The sequence below is a fragment of the Triturus cristatus genome, chromosome 7, assembly GCF_964204655.1.
Source record: "Triturus cristatus chromosome 7, aTriCri1.1, whole genome shotgun sequence".
Taxonomy (NCBI): domain Eukaryota; kingdom Metazoa; phylum Chordata; class Amphibia; order Caudata; family Salamandridae; genus Triturus; species Triturus cristatus.
The window spans coordinates 946,369,640-946,386,975 of NC_140590.1; the positions used below are offsets into that span (position 1 = coordinate 946,369,640).

The 17,336-nt window shown below is 48.6% G+C and overlaps 1 protein-coding gene across 1 annotated transcript in view; it reads left to right on the forward strand.

The window, feature by feature from the left end:
* LOC146810896 (5-phosphohydroxy-L-lysine phospho-lyase-like) overlaps positions 1–17,336 on the forward strand; it is a 250,027-nt gene that overhangs the window by 201,936 nt on the left and 30,755 nt on the right. Inside the window, exon 12 of the mRNA XM_085617945.1 lies at positions 13,947–14,021. Coding sequence (XP_085474071.1) covers positions 13,947–13,993 — 47 coding nt within the window. The 3' untranslated portion in view covers positions 13,994–14,021. The remainder of the gene's footprint in view (positions 1–13,946; positions 14,022–17,336) is intronic.

Consider the following 17,336-nt stretch of genomic DNA (forward strand, 5'->3'; position numbering starts at 1 on the left):
GATCACACATTTTATAATTTGGCAGCAAGGCTGAGAAATATGCAGTCACACCAGCTATCTTCTATGGGCGACGTGCTCACACATGGACCTCTGGGTCTTGAGCTCTGGCGGACTATGGAAACGCAGCGGTACTGGGAATAGTAAAACAAGTTCTAGACTGACACGTTTTTAGTGAATTCGGGAACCTAACATTACCGCTATAATGCGTTGGGGCTAAGCCATTCCTGTCAGTCTGTACAGGAGATTTATAGGATTAAAAGAAAAGTCCATTGAAGGGTCCCTAAGAGGCCATTAGGGCTGGGGTGGTCGGTCACTCATGTTATAGCTTTAAGGGAATATGCAGAAAGCTCAACAGTCTCTAGGGCCTCTGGGCTGGGGCACAGTCAGTTATTCCCTGCTCTTTTAGGGCAGTAGTGAAATCAAATGAATTATTTCCTGTCCGAGGACTCTAAAAGGTCAACAAGGAGGGGACACTGCCCCTCACACGTCTTAACACGATCTACAGCTCACTGACTCTTCCCCAATCCCACAGGCTTTTTAACGGCACCGGCCAGACAGAAATACTGCAGATTTTTCTGAAAGCCCCAGCACGATTCAGTCATTGACGTGTTAGCTCTGATATTATGGCGTTTATAAGCTTTTACAATATATTACGAGGATTTTTTAAAATAAAAATAGATCTTTTTAATACAGGTTTTAGATGTTCGCACAGCCTCGGTTTGGCTACTTGTAGTGTTGTTTTCCTTCAAATATCAGGGACTTCAGAAGTGCACAAAAGAAAAGGATACTTCCTACACCTGACCTAAGAGAACCAGAGCTTTCTTTGTTTGCTTGTGTACCAGAAAGGAGTAAAAACTAGACAACCAATCATCAATCACTAATGTCTCCTAATAGCATAATTAGAATAGAGATGGTACATTTTCGTGGCTACTAAGTTAAAACGTGAGGAACTATTTCTGAGCAGACAGGGGATTGGGGTTCAGCCAACCACAGGAAGGTCTGCCCCCTGGGCGGATTATGAGGGTAGTGCAGTCCAAGAACTGCCATATTGAATTGGGCTACATGTGTAGCCCAAATTATATAAGGGGTTCAGTTGGGCTCCCTGCCACCATTTTAGGTACAGGTGACCTGGTGGTTGGTGGCAGGGAGAGAGTTGAGGCGTTTTTCCTATTTGAGGCATTTTGGCAATTGTTAGTACAAGTGTAAGGAGGTCACCTCGCTTACTTACTGTCTGGTGGTGATTCTCATTGGGAAAATATCTGCGGAGGATAAGAAGGTGGCAGAAGCGATTCAGCTCCTCAAGGAGGCGGGCAGTGCTGTCCATGGCCCGCCCAACCTGTCCGGTATTGGCACGTGTCGCCACCGCAGTGGTGGCATGTTCACCACTACGCAAGTGGAGGGCAGTGTTGTAGTTGTTTAATGTGAGGGGAAGTACGAGGGGCCACTCTGTGTCAAGGAGAGCAGCCCCATATTGTACGGGGAGAAGTGGAGCAGCTGGGGCTGGCCGGGCTGCTGTGCCCGAGCGCGCTCCTGCGGCCCAGGTGATTGGGCGGGGTAGAGGAGTGGAGGCCAGGGGGGCAGTGGGATTGTGAGCTGGAATACCACAAATGTTTGTGGCCCCTCAGTGCAGCTTGCATGTGTACCGGGCCCCTGGGATGTGGCCTGTAGGGAAGAGGGCAACGTCTACAAAGCGGCATCCAGTGTCTAGCGGGGTATCGTAACAAACCAGTAGGCGAGCAGCATTGGCATTGCTGCTCGCAGCAAAAGAAGAATTGCAGGGGAGGCACGGTGAATTTAGGTCCCAGTAGTGACGTAGAGTGTGGGTGGGACCTGGGGGAAGAGTATGCTGGGAAGCGGTGGGAGGGGCATGGGGACTCCTTTGAAGCAGACCGCGTTGCTGAGAGGGGTCGGGGAAGGACAGGTTTTCCTTTGAGACCTGTGGATGGTAGGCCCAGCGTAGAGGCAATAAAGAAGTCATATGGTGAGGCCCCTGAAATAGAGGGGCTCTCATGGGATATGCTAGGGTAAGGGGTCAGGGATCTGGTCTCTCAGTTGGATGACTATCTTGGAAGTGGGGTGGGATTGCAGAAGGTCAACAAAAGTTGTGCGGGCTGTGGGAGGCCCTTGGAGGGAGGGGGGGAAGAGGAGCTAAGTGCAATATGGGAGCATGGGTGGGATTTGATCAAGACAGTTAGTACAACGCACGTAGAGAAGTGTTGGGGACAGGCTCTCAGCAGGGGTCAAGGGAGGACCTCTTAATGTGGTGTTTTTTACTGCAGTCCTTCAATAGGATCCCTTTGGTGCGGCAGGATGACTAGAGCTGGGATGTGCAGATATATTTTGTAACGCAGCGAGTCGTCTGGGTTTCAGTTTGCATTGGCAGGGCAGATGGTGCGCGGAGTCATGGCCAGAATGGTGGGCAAGGGGGATAGGAGCATTGCTTTTCTGGGAATTGTTTCCTCTGGTGGTAGCAGTGACCTTGTGGGGAGCGCACACAGGAGGGTGCTGTTCAGAGTTGACAACATGTCGGTGGTACAGGTAGTGAATAGACTGTCTTCCAAGAACGCATAGGTGCTGAAATTGCTGCGAGTTTTTGTGTTGGGTTGCTTGTGTCAGAATATTTCCTTCAGGGCGCAGCATGTGCCGGGTGTGGACAAATCAGTATGTCTGTTGTTGGTTATCTATACAGTGTATACATGTTTTCTAGCCAGAATGATCGTCACTGATAGAGTGTAATAGTTATTTAGGATTGTTCCTTTGTGTGTCCTTTATTGTGCCCTTTACACTATTTCATGATTCCTTGCCTGAGATTGCTGTTTGAAATTCATTGATATTATCCCTGCCTTGGGCAAGCTAGCTTGGTGCAGGGGACCCTTTACTTTATGAATTCCCGGTGTGGACAATGACATTGCGGATGCTTTGTCTTGTTCACAGTGGGGAGTTTCCGTGAGTTGGCCAAGGACGCCGACAGAGACCGGTGCCCATGCCAGAGAAGTTGTGGTCGGTAGTCAACGCAGGATGGTACAACTGGTGGTAGGGTCCCTCACGGAGTTGACTTGGAGAGCTTACGGTCAGGCATGGTTGGAGTTCTTGGCATCGGGGAATAAGGTGGAGGGTTGGTTGCGTGCTGAGGCTGTGATTCAGTTTACATTAGATTTAATAGAGAAAGGTATGTCGCGGGTTGCAATTACAGGACAATTGGCAGGAGTACCATTTATGGTAAAAATGCAGTGGGGCTATGCCCCATCGGCGGGTGAACTAGGGCGCAGGATGCTAGAAGGGTGGGCGCAAGAGCAGGGGAGTGTGGGACTGATCAGGAGGCCGATAGCATGGAATTTTCTTTGCAGGTTTTGCGGCAGTTGCCGCAGGTGTGCAGAGATGCATCGGAGACCCGCTTGTTTTCTGCTCTCATGTCTTTGATGTTCTTTGGCGCGTTCCAGGTGTCAGAGTTGCTGGGAGGCAAGGGCCAGGAAGGAGTTCTGTGGGAGGATTTTTCAAGGAGTGAGGGTAAATGGGAGATCTGACTTAGCAGCTCCGAAACAGACCAAAGAGCAAAGGGTAGGAGCGTAGTATAACATGCCGTAGTGTCACCAGAGCAATGTCTGTTGGCATGGGGCAAGCATTGGGCATCATGTTGTGGATTTGACGCCTGCATGGTGTTCAGACACCGGTTTGGGGAGAAAGCTATGTCATTTCAGCTGCTATCTATGCTTTGGAAAGCTCTCAATATATTGGACTTGCCCTTCGCAGAATATTATATTCATCATCGGTGCGGTGTCAAAGGCAGTGAATCGTGGATGGGCGCGAAGACATCATGCATTTGGGGCACTGGTCCTCTGATTGCAATCAGCCTTCTGTGAGGGTATTGGGTGATGAGGGTAGGGCAGCGGTCCAGGCTTTTTGAGATCCTTACTGCTGCTTTGTTTCTTTTCAGGCTCGATGGTGGCTCCGGCAGCGGAGGATGTAGCCATTTGAGTGGTGAACCACTCTTCCATCAAATAGGAGGAGTTACAAACCCATCAGAGGGGTTTTGGCTCCAACTTAGGTTTTAATAAACGGTTGTTCCCAATTACGTGGAAAGGGAAAAGGGGCATGTGTTGGAGGAACTTGTTGCTGTGTCTGAACGGTATGATTGAGGGAGGAAGTTGCCCTGATGTGTTGATTATTAACCTAGGTAAAAATGATCTAGTGAAGGAGAAAAGTGTTGTTTTGATGAGGGCAATGAAAAAGGACGTGTTGCATATGAAGGCGAATTGGGCCGGATGTTTTAACTTGTGGACAGAGTGCATGCCATGTTGGACCTGGAGGGGACGAGCAAGCCTGCACCTATTGACGGAAACTTCCCGGTTTTGCAGGGAGGTTGGTTTTGGATGTATTTGCCAATCGGACATTAAGTTTGAGGCCAGGGAGTTTTTCCGGGATGACGGAGTCCATTTGTCTCACAGAGGGATGGAATTGTACTTGTTGGAACTGAGGGAGGTTTTGTCCAGGACTATGACTATCAGAAGGTAATGGGCTGTGGAGGAGGGGCAGAAAAAAGTTAGCAGGATCACTTTTCCTGGGTAGTGAGGCCTGCAAAGCTTTGCAGGAGGTTTCAGAAATTTGGTTGGTGTTTCCAGTGGGTTCAACACATGTGCAAAAGAAGGTTAGGCAGGTAGTTCAAGGTTCATTTAGGACATTTGGTTGCTTAGGGGTTCATGCATGCAGTCATAGGCTGTAGTGGAAATATTAAGTTGAAAATGTTGAAATGGACTACAATTAAATGAGATAGCTGCGGGGTGGGCATGCGGGGGGACCGTACGGGTGGGGACATTTGTAAAGTTCAATTCGATGTATAGTTAGGTTGTAGTTTTGTAAGGCAGTTGCCAGGTACAGTTTTGTGATGTGCACCTGTTTCAATAAAGCGTGCTTTTTCACACAATAAAGTGGTCTGTGATATGTGCTGCACTCCTATCCCCCATGGTATTGGTATCATTTAATTTAACAATTCTTTCACTTTGATTGTTTTTCTTACGTTGAAGCTGCGCCCACCGTTCCCTGTTTGCAAAACCTTCCACTGCAGCCCTTTTAGGGATCGAAAGCAGAGACAAGTGATGAAAAAAAGGCTCAGACTGGCTATACGAATGGGTTTAATTTACTTTTTGTTGGGCAAATACCTAAAATATTGAAAAGTAATAGCTGTGAAGGAGAGGAAGTCTCCAAACTAGTGTACCAAGTAAAATTCATAGGTATTTGTTTATGAGTAACATTCATAGGCATGTACTTACCGTTCTGGTGTTATGAGGATCTACATTGTGTATATTTACTTCATGTGCCTAGAAAAACGTTAAGCTACAAGGCAGCCTCACTGTGAAATAAGTATATTCACAGTTAACACAGTATTTAAAATTGGGTGCGATTGTAGTGAGCCGGGTGCTCCACCTTGCTATGATAGTTTAAAGGGAGGTAGGAAGCTAGGGAAGTATAAAGGGCTGGCAGGCAGTCAGACATTCACAGTGACGGTGAATTAACGTGCCTGCGCCACTGGGTTCAGAGAACGCCCTGACTGTAAGGTTGGTCTCATTCGGCTTGCTGGCAGTGGAGGACTCTTGGAGAGCTGCCAGGCAGCCAGGATACAAGCTTGAAGGAAATCCTGAAGATATATTTGTGGCTGGGACTGAAGTGGAGATTGCCTCAGGATAATGGCAACAACCCTGAATTCCCTGGTTCGATGTTCTGTGTATCTTAGCTCTAACATGCACACAAAGGTTTTACGCGTTAGCTGCGATTCAACAAGTAACTGCATCTTGATACTTTTGAAAATCAGTAGCTTTTCATAGAAAATCTTCCTTTAACTAGTTTTTATAAACTGTGAAATCTACTGACCCCAGCAGGCCACCATACCTGTGATGGCTGCGAATCCCAGTGGGTCACAAATTGCGACCTACCTCAATATCATTCATGCGGGAGGTTTATTTATGCATCGCTAATGAAACTCAAGAGTGTCATACATTAGGAATAGCAATATCCTAATTGCAATTCACAAAAATCGCAATTAGGTAATCGCTATTCCTATTTTTGTACTTCCTATTGTGAGTGTCATATTTTACGCAGCCTTTAGTTTTCTGTTGCTGATACACACCAGCTGAAATCCTTAACCTGGTGTTATTCACAGTATATTGAGTTTCCTTCGGGTGGGGTTATGATATGCTTGCGTGTTGCCATAGTTAACGCACCTGTGCCCTTGTTTTTAAACTCAAATGTACTAAACATTTCTCCGCTATTACCCACATCTTTGTGTCATTGTCTGTCTCGCTTTGCTTTCTCTTTACCTCCTTCCTTTTGCCTTCTGTTGCTTACTGACCTTTCCGTTTGTTTAGTCTTTGCTCTTGTCCTCATTTGTCTAACTTTAGCCTTTCCTACTGCAGTCTATTTTTCTTCCTTGTAGTCTTGACTAGTTCACTAATCCATTTTGGTTTGAACCTGTTGCTTTCATAGATCTGTTCTCTGTGCATGATATGGTAATTTGATGTTCTTTGTAGGAGATGCTTTACTTCTCTGTGTTGTTTCACTGCTACCGCATGCTGTCATCTGTTGGATAGGGTAGCACTTTATACAAATGTTAAATAAATTAGAATTAAATCATTCCCATGGTATACGTTTGAATTTTTCCCCTTTGGGTAGGGCACAGACGAATGAGTAAATTATACCATGCAACTTCAGCTGCATGTAAGAAACCGTCCATGAGTTGGAAACCATGTGCTCATGCTTTTCAATCACAATTTTAGGTTTGGTCTAAGGACAGTGTTAGTTGTAGTGGCAGCCTCATTAAAGCAAAAGAATTAATGAATAAAAAAATATATCCCTATACATACATAGAGGGGCTCTGAGTCAGCCCTCTTCCTCCATTGGTCTGGTAATCTGTCATAATAATTTTGATTTCACCCAATACAGCATACATCATAGGACAGTAGGTCAGCCCACTACATTCATTGGTTCTCATAGATTTGTGAAGGACTGCATTTTACCTGATAACATGTGCACATCAAATATTGCTGGTCTGTTTAGGTGGTAAAATATTGTCTTTTTTTCTTGATATTGTTTGGGCCTATTTCCACAAAACAAAAGTAATAAAGTAATATTCGTACCGGCTTCCCAGGCAATGCCCTATTGGTTTTGCAAGTACTTGTTTTGTTTTCTTGATTCTGGTTTTCAACTGTCTGCTAAAGACATCTAGGGGCATTCAGAAAGTTGATCTGGAATGCTTTCCGGCCATTGTTTACCATTCGCTTTGTGGGTTATAACTCACGTTTTCTAGCTTTCTATTTGCTGGCTTTATATGCCTGAGTCTGCCCAGCTCAGATTCATCCCTTCCGTTGCCCAAACCTTGATAACTGTATTCTTCCACCAACTCGCTTTCTGGAAACAGGCTTTTATATCTTGTTCTCATCTTGTCACATTTGATTTGCCTTCAAAGACCGAGGTCAAATGTCAGACTGTCTTTTCCAGGGAGATTTGTGTCTATTTTTGTTTCTCTGACTTTAAAGTGAGTGTATTTATGTGACAATCATGCTGGCTACTGTGGGCTTCTTGAGGAAGGCTGTAAGATGTTATTTGTTTTTCTAGCATACAATATTTAAACGTCTGTAAATGAACTATGCTGACGAACCAATCAATGCATTGGGTGATGACATTTTCAGACATCGTTTGTGCGCTGTATACTTTTATCAGTAAAACTGTGTGAGTGCAGATGTAATGGTCATTTCAATTGAAGATGTGTTGTCTGTAATGGCAGTACGCTACCATTCCATGCATACTCCACTTCACACTACGTAATTGCACTCTTCTCATCACCACTCCACTCATCACCACTCCACTCATCACCACTCCACTCATCACCACTCCACTCATCACCACTCCACTCATCACCACTACACTCTACACCACTACACTCTATGCCATTGCACTCTACCCCACACTACTCTACTATGCACAATTGCATTCTTCACTACAGCACTCTGCATGAATCTGCGCCACTCCACTCTATACCCCCCTACTCTGCAACACTGCACTCTATGCCAGTGTACTGTACTCTGTACCACTCCAATGGACGCCAGTGCACTCTATGCCAATTCTCTCTAAGCCACTCTAATCTACTCTGCACCACTGCACTCTACTCTGAAACAATCTACTCTATGCCACTGCATTCTGTGCCACTGTACTCCGTACCACTCCCCTCTACTCTGCCCACTCTACACCACTGCACTCTGTGCCACTGCACTCTACGCCACTGAACTTCTCACCACTGTACTATACACCACTGCACTCCACGACAGTATATTCTGCAACACCACACTCTGCTTCATGCGACTCTACTTTATGCCACTTTACGCCAATGAACTCTACGCCACTGAACTCTGCATCGCTCCACTCTATGCCACTGCACTCTATGCCATTCACTCTAAGCCACTCTAATCTACTCTGCACCACTGCACTCTACGCCACTCTATACCACTTCACTCTACTTTGCTGTGCGCCACTGCAGTCTGCGCCACCGCTCTCTGCGCCACTCTACTCCACTGCACTCCATGCTGCACCACTTTACTCCTCTGCACTCCACGCTATGTCACTGTACTCTAAACCACTGCACTATACACCAATGCACTCTACACCATTTTACTCAAAACCAACTTCACCTACACCAACTACTTTGCACCACTGCAGTTAACCCACTATACAATATTCTACTCTGCCACTCCACATCATTGCACTCTCTGCCACTGCACTCTATCACTGCTCTCTATGCCACTCTATCCTTCTCTGCACCACCTTATTCTACGTCACTGCTCTCTGCACCACTCTACAACCCTGCACTCTAATACCGGCACTCTGACACTCAACTCTGCATGACTGCACTCTGACACTCAGCGCTATGCCACTGCTCTCTACTCGGCACCACTCAGCTCTATGCCACCCTGCTGCACTCTACACCACTGCACTATGCGCTACTACACCTCTGCACTGTATGCCACTGTACTCTACGCCGCTCTGCTCTACCATGCACCACTCCACTCTATGCCACCTAACTCTATGCCACTCTACTCCATTCTGCGGCACTCCACAGAATTGCACTTTGCCCCACTGCAATCTACTCTGGACTAGGGGCGGCTCCTCCGCTAAGGCGGAGGAGCGTCGCCCCAGTGCGCTGTGAGCAGTTAAAAAAGGAAAAATAAAATGATAATAATGAACGTTATCATTTTATTTTTCTGTGGCTCGTCTGGTTAGGGGAGGGCCGGGCTCTAACAGGAACAGGGGAGGAGTGGTAGGCACTCACTTAAGTCCAGAGGACTGTTTGACCAGCCCTCTCGGGCAGACCAAACAGGCCTGCGCACTTTGCATGTTCTTCATCCAGGCTACTACATCCTGGGTGCAGAACATGACCAGGCCCCCAGTCCCTCTCTGAGCACCGAACTATGGCGCTCTGACCAATCAAGACGCTGATTGGCTACGGGAGTCTGGAAGCCTGGGTGCTTCCTGTTCCTGATTCTTGCCCCCGTAAGCGGACAAAGACCGGTCTGCAGGTAATTGTGTTTTTAAATTATTTATTTTCTTTTATTTACCCCCACCTAATCCACCTTTTTAAATTACCACCGCCACTGCTCTGCACCGCTCTACTCGGTGCCACTGAACTCTACGTCACTGCGCTCTACGCCACTTTATTCAAAACCATTGCACTCTACGCCAATCTACTCTGCACCACATGCACTTAACGCCACTGCACTCTAGGCCACTCTAAAACACTCCACTCTACAACACTCCACTGTGATGCTCTACTCCACTCTGTGCCATTCTACAACACAACTTCACTGTACGGCGCTCTACACAACTCCCTCTATGCCAAATTACTCCACTCTGTTCTATGACACACTATTCTACTTTACTCTACAACACTCTACTCCACTCTACTCAGCACCCTCTACACCAGAGGTCTTCAAACTTTTGGATGCCAAGACCCCCCCCTGTCAATATTTTGAGGCGTAAGTACCCCCTCCTGACAAAAAATGTTAAACCTGTAGGCAGGGATACTGGAATTATGAGGCAGGTGATGACCAAATTACGTGACAGGCTTGACTAAATTGTGTGGTAAATGAGGTTATGCGATGCTGCGTATTTTGGGATAGCATTGCTTCATTATTTTGACATTTTTTACACACAGTAACACTGAGGAAAGATTTCACCCAATCAGTACCCGTTTATAACTAAAATACAGCAATTATCATAAAGATTTCTAGTCAACCTTTGTGAAGGGCCTTCCACTCTGCAGGAATACGTGCTGCCGCATTAGAAGCTCACCTGGCCGGGAGAAGCAGGGGTCCAGGTACAGCAGCACAACCGGTCAGCAGGCCGTCGGCTGATCTCTATGACCCAAGAGCTGCTCACGGCTTCGCGTTCCATGTTCTATGGAACGCGAAGACACCAAGCGTGCCAAAGACAAAGTTACTTACACAACATAACAGTCCCTTAAAACCCTGGCGGTTTTGTGCCGAGCTAAGCAGTTTACCCATGCAGCTTTCCTCTCACCCCCTCCCTTCTATCCCTCTCTCCTCTCCTAACCCCGGATCACTCTCTCACTTTGCAGGCCATTTTCTTTCACCCCTTTTTACAACTTCTGAACTCTCCCCATTCAACCTTTCACTTCACCTTTAATCGCCTCTTGCCATTCTGTCTTTTCACTGCCCTCATCTCTAACAGTCTCTCGCATTTATCTCAAGGCCTCTCTGGCCCTGTCACCTCCCGTGCCCCTCAGCACTTCTCATTCACCTCGTCTCTCCATTCAAATTTTTGTCTATTTGTATCTTACACCCCTCCAGTCCCCCCATTCATCTTTCACATCTCCCCTTTGTTCTAACAGAAGCTCTCACCTTTGGCTCACACTCACTTCTTGCGTGTCCACACTTCTCTTCGGCAATTCACATTTCTCCTCATCCCTGACCTCTTCAATCAAATTCTCTCACTCCCTTGCTGTCATCTCTCATTCTCTCATCTCTCCTCACCAAGCATACGGGTCGGACCCGTATGCTGCTCTCGGCATGTGCCACTCTGCTTATTGTTCCCTAATTCAAGAAGGCATGAGTTGTCTGTCTCACTGTTTTGATGCAGGCCGCGCAGTTATGGAACGTGCACCCTCCTTTGCTTCGCTCCGCCAAGAATCTATTATCCTTTAGGAAGATATAAAAACCTTTCTCTATGCTCTGTAGGTTACCCATTTGGCTGGTCTCCTTCTGTGTGTTTCTCATTTGCCTTCAGGCAGCAGATGGTTATTAGCCCAAGGACATCTTTTGGTAACAGTAGCGCACTACAAATGTAAATAATAATAATAAGCAGAAGCAGGGGAGTCACTAGACCAGAACTTCGGAGGGGGGTGGGGGGCTAACACTCCCAGCCAGGGCTGGTCCTAACACTGGTCGCACCCGGTACAACAGTATTTTTTGATGCCCCAACCCCGTTTCCTCCTTCTCCATGAATTCCTTCACTGCCACTCACTAACAATGCACCTCATCTCTCTATAGCACCTTTCTGACAAACATTTCATTTTTTTATAGCGCTACTCATAGTTTACTCACACTCATATCTGTGATCTGCATGGTCCATATTCTTTGTAGCAGGCACATTAACCCTCTGCACTGTGTGGGTTTCAAGAGTGCCCATGTGAGTGCACGGTGAGCCATGCAACAGTGTGGGAGTAGGGCAAGAGGAGTGACTGCAGGGTGAGTGAGGTGGCGTATGAATTTGGTTGCGGATGCAAATTCAGAATGGGATGAATGAATGTATGATTACTGATGGGCTTGTTTGAGTGAGATGCATATTGAACAGTGAGGGGGACAGGTGAGTGAAGTGTCACATGAGTGCAGGATGAGTAGTGTACTCGTGTGACTGCAGGGTGACGTATAGGGTGAACAGCTCAAGTGCATTATGAGTGCAGTGATCACTGTGAGTGCAGGGTGATCACTGTGAGTGCAGGGTGATCGGTGTGAGTGCAGGGTGATCGGTGTGAGTGCATGGTGATCAGTGTGAGTGCATGGTGATCAGTGTGAGTGCATTGTGATCGCTGTGAGTGCAGGGTGAGCGTGAAAGTGAAGGGCGAGAATGAGGAATGAGTTGTCTGAATGCAGGGTGCATTCCAAGACCCATGAAGTAACTCAGCATGTTATTGACAGTGGCGTAGAGTTTAAGATCTAAGTTAAACTATTGCGGCATTAATTGGGTATCAAGAGTGAAGGAAATAAATAATGTGCTGATCCTGCAACAAGCTTACAGTCCTATGGTTAGGGTTGCCAGCAGATTATTTTGATGGCCCAGTCGGTACAAAAATAAGCAGTCACCTAAAGCTGTATTTTCAGCAGTTATCTGTGCATACTTCGAACAGCAAATATAAATAGAAAGCACTTTTAATTGTGTTCTAGGGCTGCCTCAATGATACTGATAATTAAAGAGAACAAAGACAGAAAAGTCACATAACGAATGCATACATACTTTTTTATTTATAAGTCTATTTAGTGTAAAGAGATCTTCACAGGCTCTGTAAACAAAACACGGCAGGCATTTTTCTTTTGGCAACCTTACTTTATATTCCTTTTCATTAAATGCATTCTCACACTACAGCAGTAAATGTAAAATACAAATGTAAGCAATAGGCCAAGTGGGGACCCAGGGGGTACTGGAACCAGGAAAAAAACTAAGCCTCTGTAACCAGTTTACAAAGGCATGTAAAAATGCAAATGGTCTTTAAAGACCTGTGAAAAACTCGGGCGTGTCGGAGATAAGACTCCAGACACTGCCCAGCTGAGCCCCCAGCAGCTCGAGTTGCACTGCAGCAACCCGGGCTGAGACACAGGACGGGGGAAGAAGGGGGCTGAAGCCCTTGGGCCTGGGCAGAAGTGTGACTGGGAAGGTGCGACCCCCTTTGCGTCGCTCCACGGCCCCCCTGGGGGTCGCACCCCACAGTTTGAAGACCCGTGTTCTACACCATTCCACTCTGTTCTACACCACTTCACAACACTCTATGCCACTCCACTCTACGACACTCTTCTCACCTCTTTCACTGTGCTCCACTCTACGCCACTCAATTCTATGCCCTTCCACTCTGACACACTACTCCCTCCACAACACTCAACAGCCCTGCTCACTACTCTGGCACTCAACTCTACTGTACCCCACTTGACACCACTCCATACCAATCCACTTTACGAAACTCTCCATTACCCCACTAACCTATAGCCATGCTGAACAGCTGCCACTTTGGTGTACAACATTGCTAAAAAATATTGCCAATGCTAATAGTTCTTGCATAGACGAGACCTGTTGGTTTTGCCAATGCTTGTTTAATGATAGTGGTTTCTTGAACGCCAACAGCTGCCCAGGCAAAAAATGTGGCTGTGGCACTGTTTCTAAACTACATACCTGTGTTAGCAATCAACCTTTGCCACATTACCCAAATAAACCATAAAGCAATGTGTTTACAGAGTTGGCTGCGGAAGAGAAGTGGTGTCCCGCACAGTGTTTAGTGCCGTTTTTACACTCAGTCACACTGTTTCAGGTACTGCTTGGCTGTGTGGTCGCTGATCCCTCGTTGACTGGTTGAAGGGGGGGTCAGGGACCGCGTGCAGTGACGCAGGCCAGATTAAACAGGAGAGCAGCCCTGCAGCTGGAGCCCTTGGTCCAGCTGGCCAGCTAGCAATTTTCAAGGCACGGATAACTTTGTTTGTGTGTGGGATGCAAGACCTCTGAGGAAAAATGCACCCTTTAAGTCGTTGTTTAATTTGCTTTCTCATGTCACCGTGTGGTATTCCCGGGAAAATAGTGGATATTATAATAATTTACGTGGCCCATGCAGTGTGCTTTACAATTGTTTGATTTAAATGTTGTTTTGCTAACGAGATGGCTAATCAGACTCGTTTATTTTCTAGAACTCGAAGAAGGTAGCAAAAGTGATACAGCAGCGAAAGAGTATTGAGATCCAGGAGCCCGCACACTTGTTGAAGGTATGCTTTTCTTCATTTCATTTTTTTTTTTTTTTTTTTAAAGTTTTTATTGTTTTTGCAACAAAGACAACCAACAGATATAGAATCAGACCGTATATATAGTACATTAGAAAAATCACCGTGCACCGTCAAAGTTATTTCAGATAGGCCCAGGTTAGATACCTGACAATCACCAGTACCGCCCACCCTCCCCTCCACCCCCTTAGCCTCCCTAGCCATCCGAATCAGAGGATTCCTCATCAGATAGAGGTGGTGGATCACATATGTTACCCCTATACTTGTTCCATGCTCCCCACACTCTGACCCACTTACGAGGACAACCCCGCCTGACAAAAACGGAGCGCTCAGCAAACAGAGCCCTATCCATCTCGCTCTTCCATGTTGATAGCAACGGCGTCTCCACCGCTCCCCATTTTTGGGCTATGTTCCGTTTGGCCGTCATGTTCCCAAGCGTCACCCAGCCCTGCGCCTGACGATTGAGATCTGTGGGCTCCCACACATTCAAGAGACAACGCCTGGGCTCTGGCAGCAGCGACACCCCGCACACCTGTGACATCGTGCGCAGCACTCGCCTCCAGAATAGCTGGAGAACGGGACAGTCCCAGATCAGGTGATAAAAGGTGCCCTCCTCCCCGCAACCCCGCAGGCAGAAGGGGTGCGGCGCTCTACCCAGTTTATGTAGCAAGCACCTGGTGAAATATGAGCGGTGCAAAATACGAAGATGCACCAGCCGCAGCCTCGAGGGTATACCCGCCTCACGTGGCGAGGCCAGCACCTGCCGCCAGTCTGGGTCATCAAATTCGCCGACCTCGCCAGCCCACCTCTCCCTCAATAGTCCCATAGAGTCCAGCAAATTGTTGACCAATTTACGGTACGTAAAGGACGTGGCCCTCTTAGGCATGTATTCGGTCAACAACCTGTCCTCCAGTGGGGAGGCCTCCGGAACCTGCACACCTGGGGTTAACTGCGTCGTCAGGGCATGTTTCATCTGTAGATAGCGGAACCATTCTGAGGGAGCCAGCTCGTATTGCTGTTGTAAGCGGGCGAATTGGACCACCTCCCCTTTATGTACCACGTCGCCTACCACCGAGATCCCGATGGCGTCCCAAGCATCGAAGCCCTTGCTGTCCCTCAGCCGCCCCAGTCGTTTTGTATCCCAGAGAGGCGTTAGCTTCGTCAGAACTCCCCGCCAACCCAGCCTGGCCTGCGCCGCATGCCAGAGAGACACAGTCTGTCGCAGAGGGCCGATCAGCTTCGGGGCCAACCGGGCATCATATAGTGGAGTTAGCAGACCCCTTTCACCCAGTATATCCCTATCTGCCTTAAACGCGGGGTCTGACTGGGGCGCATGGAGCCAGTGGTTGATCACCTTAAGCTGCTCCGCCCAATAATAGAGCTGGATATCTGGGAGCGCAATGCCCCCGTCGTACCATCCACAAACTAGTTTTGCTTGAGCAATGCGTGCCGGTTTGTTGCCCCAGAGAAGGTTGGAGACCTGCGCCGCCACCGCACGGAAGTAGGTCGGGGGCACCGGGTATGGAGTATTTTCCAGCACATAAAGAAACCGCGGCAAGGCCATCATTTTAAAGAGCGCCGCTCTCCCCACCAGGGTCAAGGGCAACGTTCCCCAGTGCTGCACATCTTGCCTGAGGCGGTCCAATTGAGGGCCCAAGTTGAGCCTGTAAAATTCCTGATGCTCCCGTGTAATGTGCACCCTAGGTATTTAAACGACCCCTCCGCCACCTGTATCCGGCAGCCCTCCGGCAGTCGAGGGGGGGGGGCCCCGCAGCACCAGGAGGACCGACTTCGACCAGTTTATCGTATAGCCGGATGCCCGGCCAAACACCTCGCAGATGTTAAGCAACGTTAGGATAGAGCGCCTAGGGGAAGCTAAGTAGAGCAGTATGTCATCCGCGTAGAGGGAGACGCGGTCTTCCCAGCTCGGCGACCAGCGGAGGCCCCGTATCATAGGCTCCCACCGTATCCAAGTCGCGAGAGGCTCGAGCACGAGGGCGAAAAGCAGCGGCGAGAGCGGGCAGCCCTGACGCGTACCCCGCCCCAGAGGGAAATCCTCCGACATATGCCCATTGGCCGCGACATGGGCCAGCGGCTTGGTGTAGAGGAGTCGGATCCAGGCACAAAATTTCGGCCCAAACCCCAGATGTGATAATACCGCGAAGAGAAAGGGCCACTCCACCATATCAAATGCCATGCAGGCATCAAGAGATAGAATGACAGCTGGCTCTTGCAACCGGTCCACTCGGGCCAGCACACCGTGTAAGCGTCTTAGATTGTGTGAGGTACTTCTCCCTGGCATGAAGCCCGCCTGGTCCGGGTGCACTATGTCCGTCAAATGAGGCGTGAGTCGGAGGGCCAGCAGTTTCGCCAGGATCTTGGCCTCTGCATTGAGCAGCGATATGGGGCGATAGGAGGCACATTGGTCCGCCGGCTTACCCGGCTTCGGTATTACCACGATGGTGGCCGTTCGTTGATCTACGGGGAGCTCCCCCACCTCCAGGCTGTGTTTGTACATATTCAACAAGTGTGGGGCCAACATCTCAGGCAGTCGTTGATATAGCTCAACCGGGACGCCGTTGGGACCCAGTGCTTTACCGGGCTGCAACGCGGCAATGGCCACCTGTAGCTCCTCGACCGTGAGGTCGGCCTCCAGGGACTCTCTAGCCTCAGGGGAGAGCGTGGGCATCCGTAGGCCCTTGATATACGTCAGTGCCACCTCCACCGACATGGAGGAAGTGGAGGAATATATGTCACGAAAATGCCCCGCTAGGGTGTGCACTATGTCTCGCGGGTCTGACGTTTTCGACCCCTCGGCAGTGACAAGCTGCGCGATCCATCGGGCTCCGCTGTCGCGCCTGTCCAACCACGCTAATAGTCTGCCGGTTTTATCGCCTACGTCATAGACCGTGTGCCGCGAGGCCTCAAGTCGTTGTCTAACACGGTCTGTTAGGTGCTCCCTGTGCTGCACCTGAGCCAATCGCAGGTTGTGTGAAGCTTCGCGGGAGGGGGTTTCGGCCTGGCGTGCCTCCGCAGTCCGGAGCGCAAGCTCCAGCGACTGCAGCTCCGCTGTCTGCATGCGCTTATAACCTGTGATGGCAGCCATTGCCTGGCCCCGCAGCACCGTCTTGTACGCCTCCCAAAGAATCGTAGGGGAGTCGACCGAAGCGGCGTTTTCGTGAAAGTAGAGTTTAGACGACCGTGCGATGGTTTTACCAATCTTCGGGAGTCGCAGGTAGCTGGGGCGTATCGGGTATACGCGGTGGCGCATTAGGTGAGGACTATTGTAGTGCAAGAGGA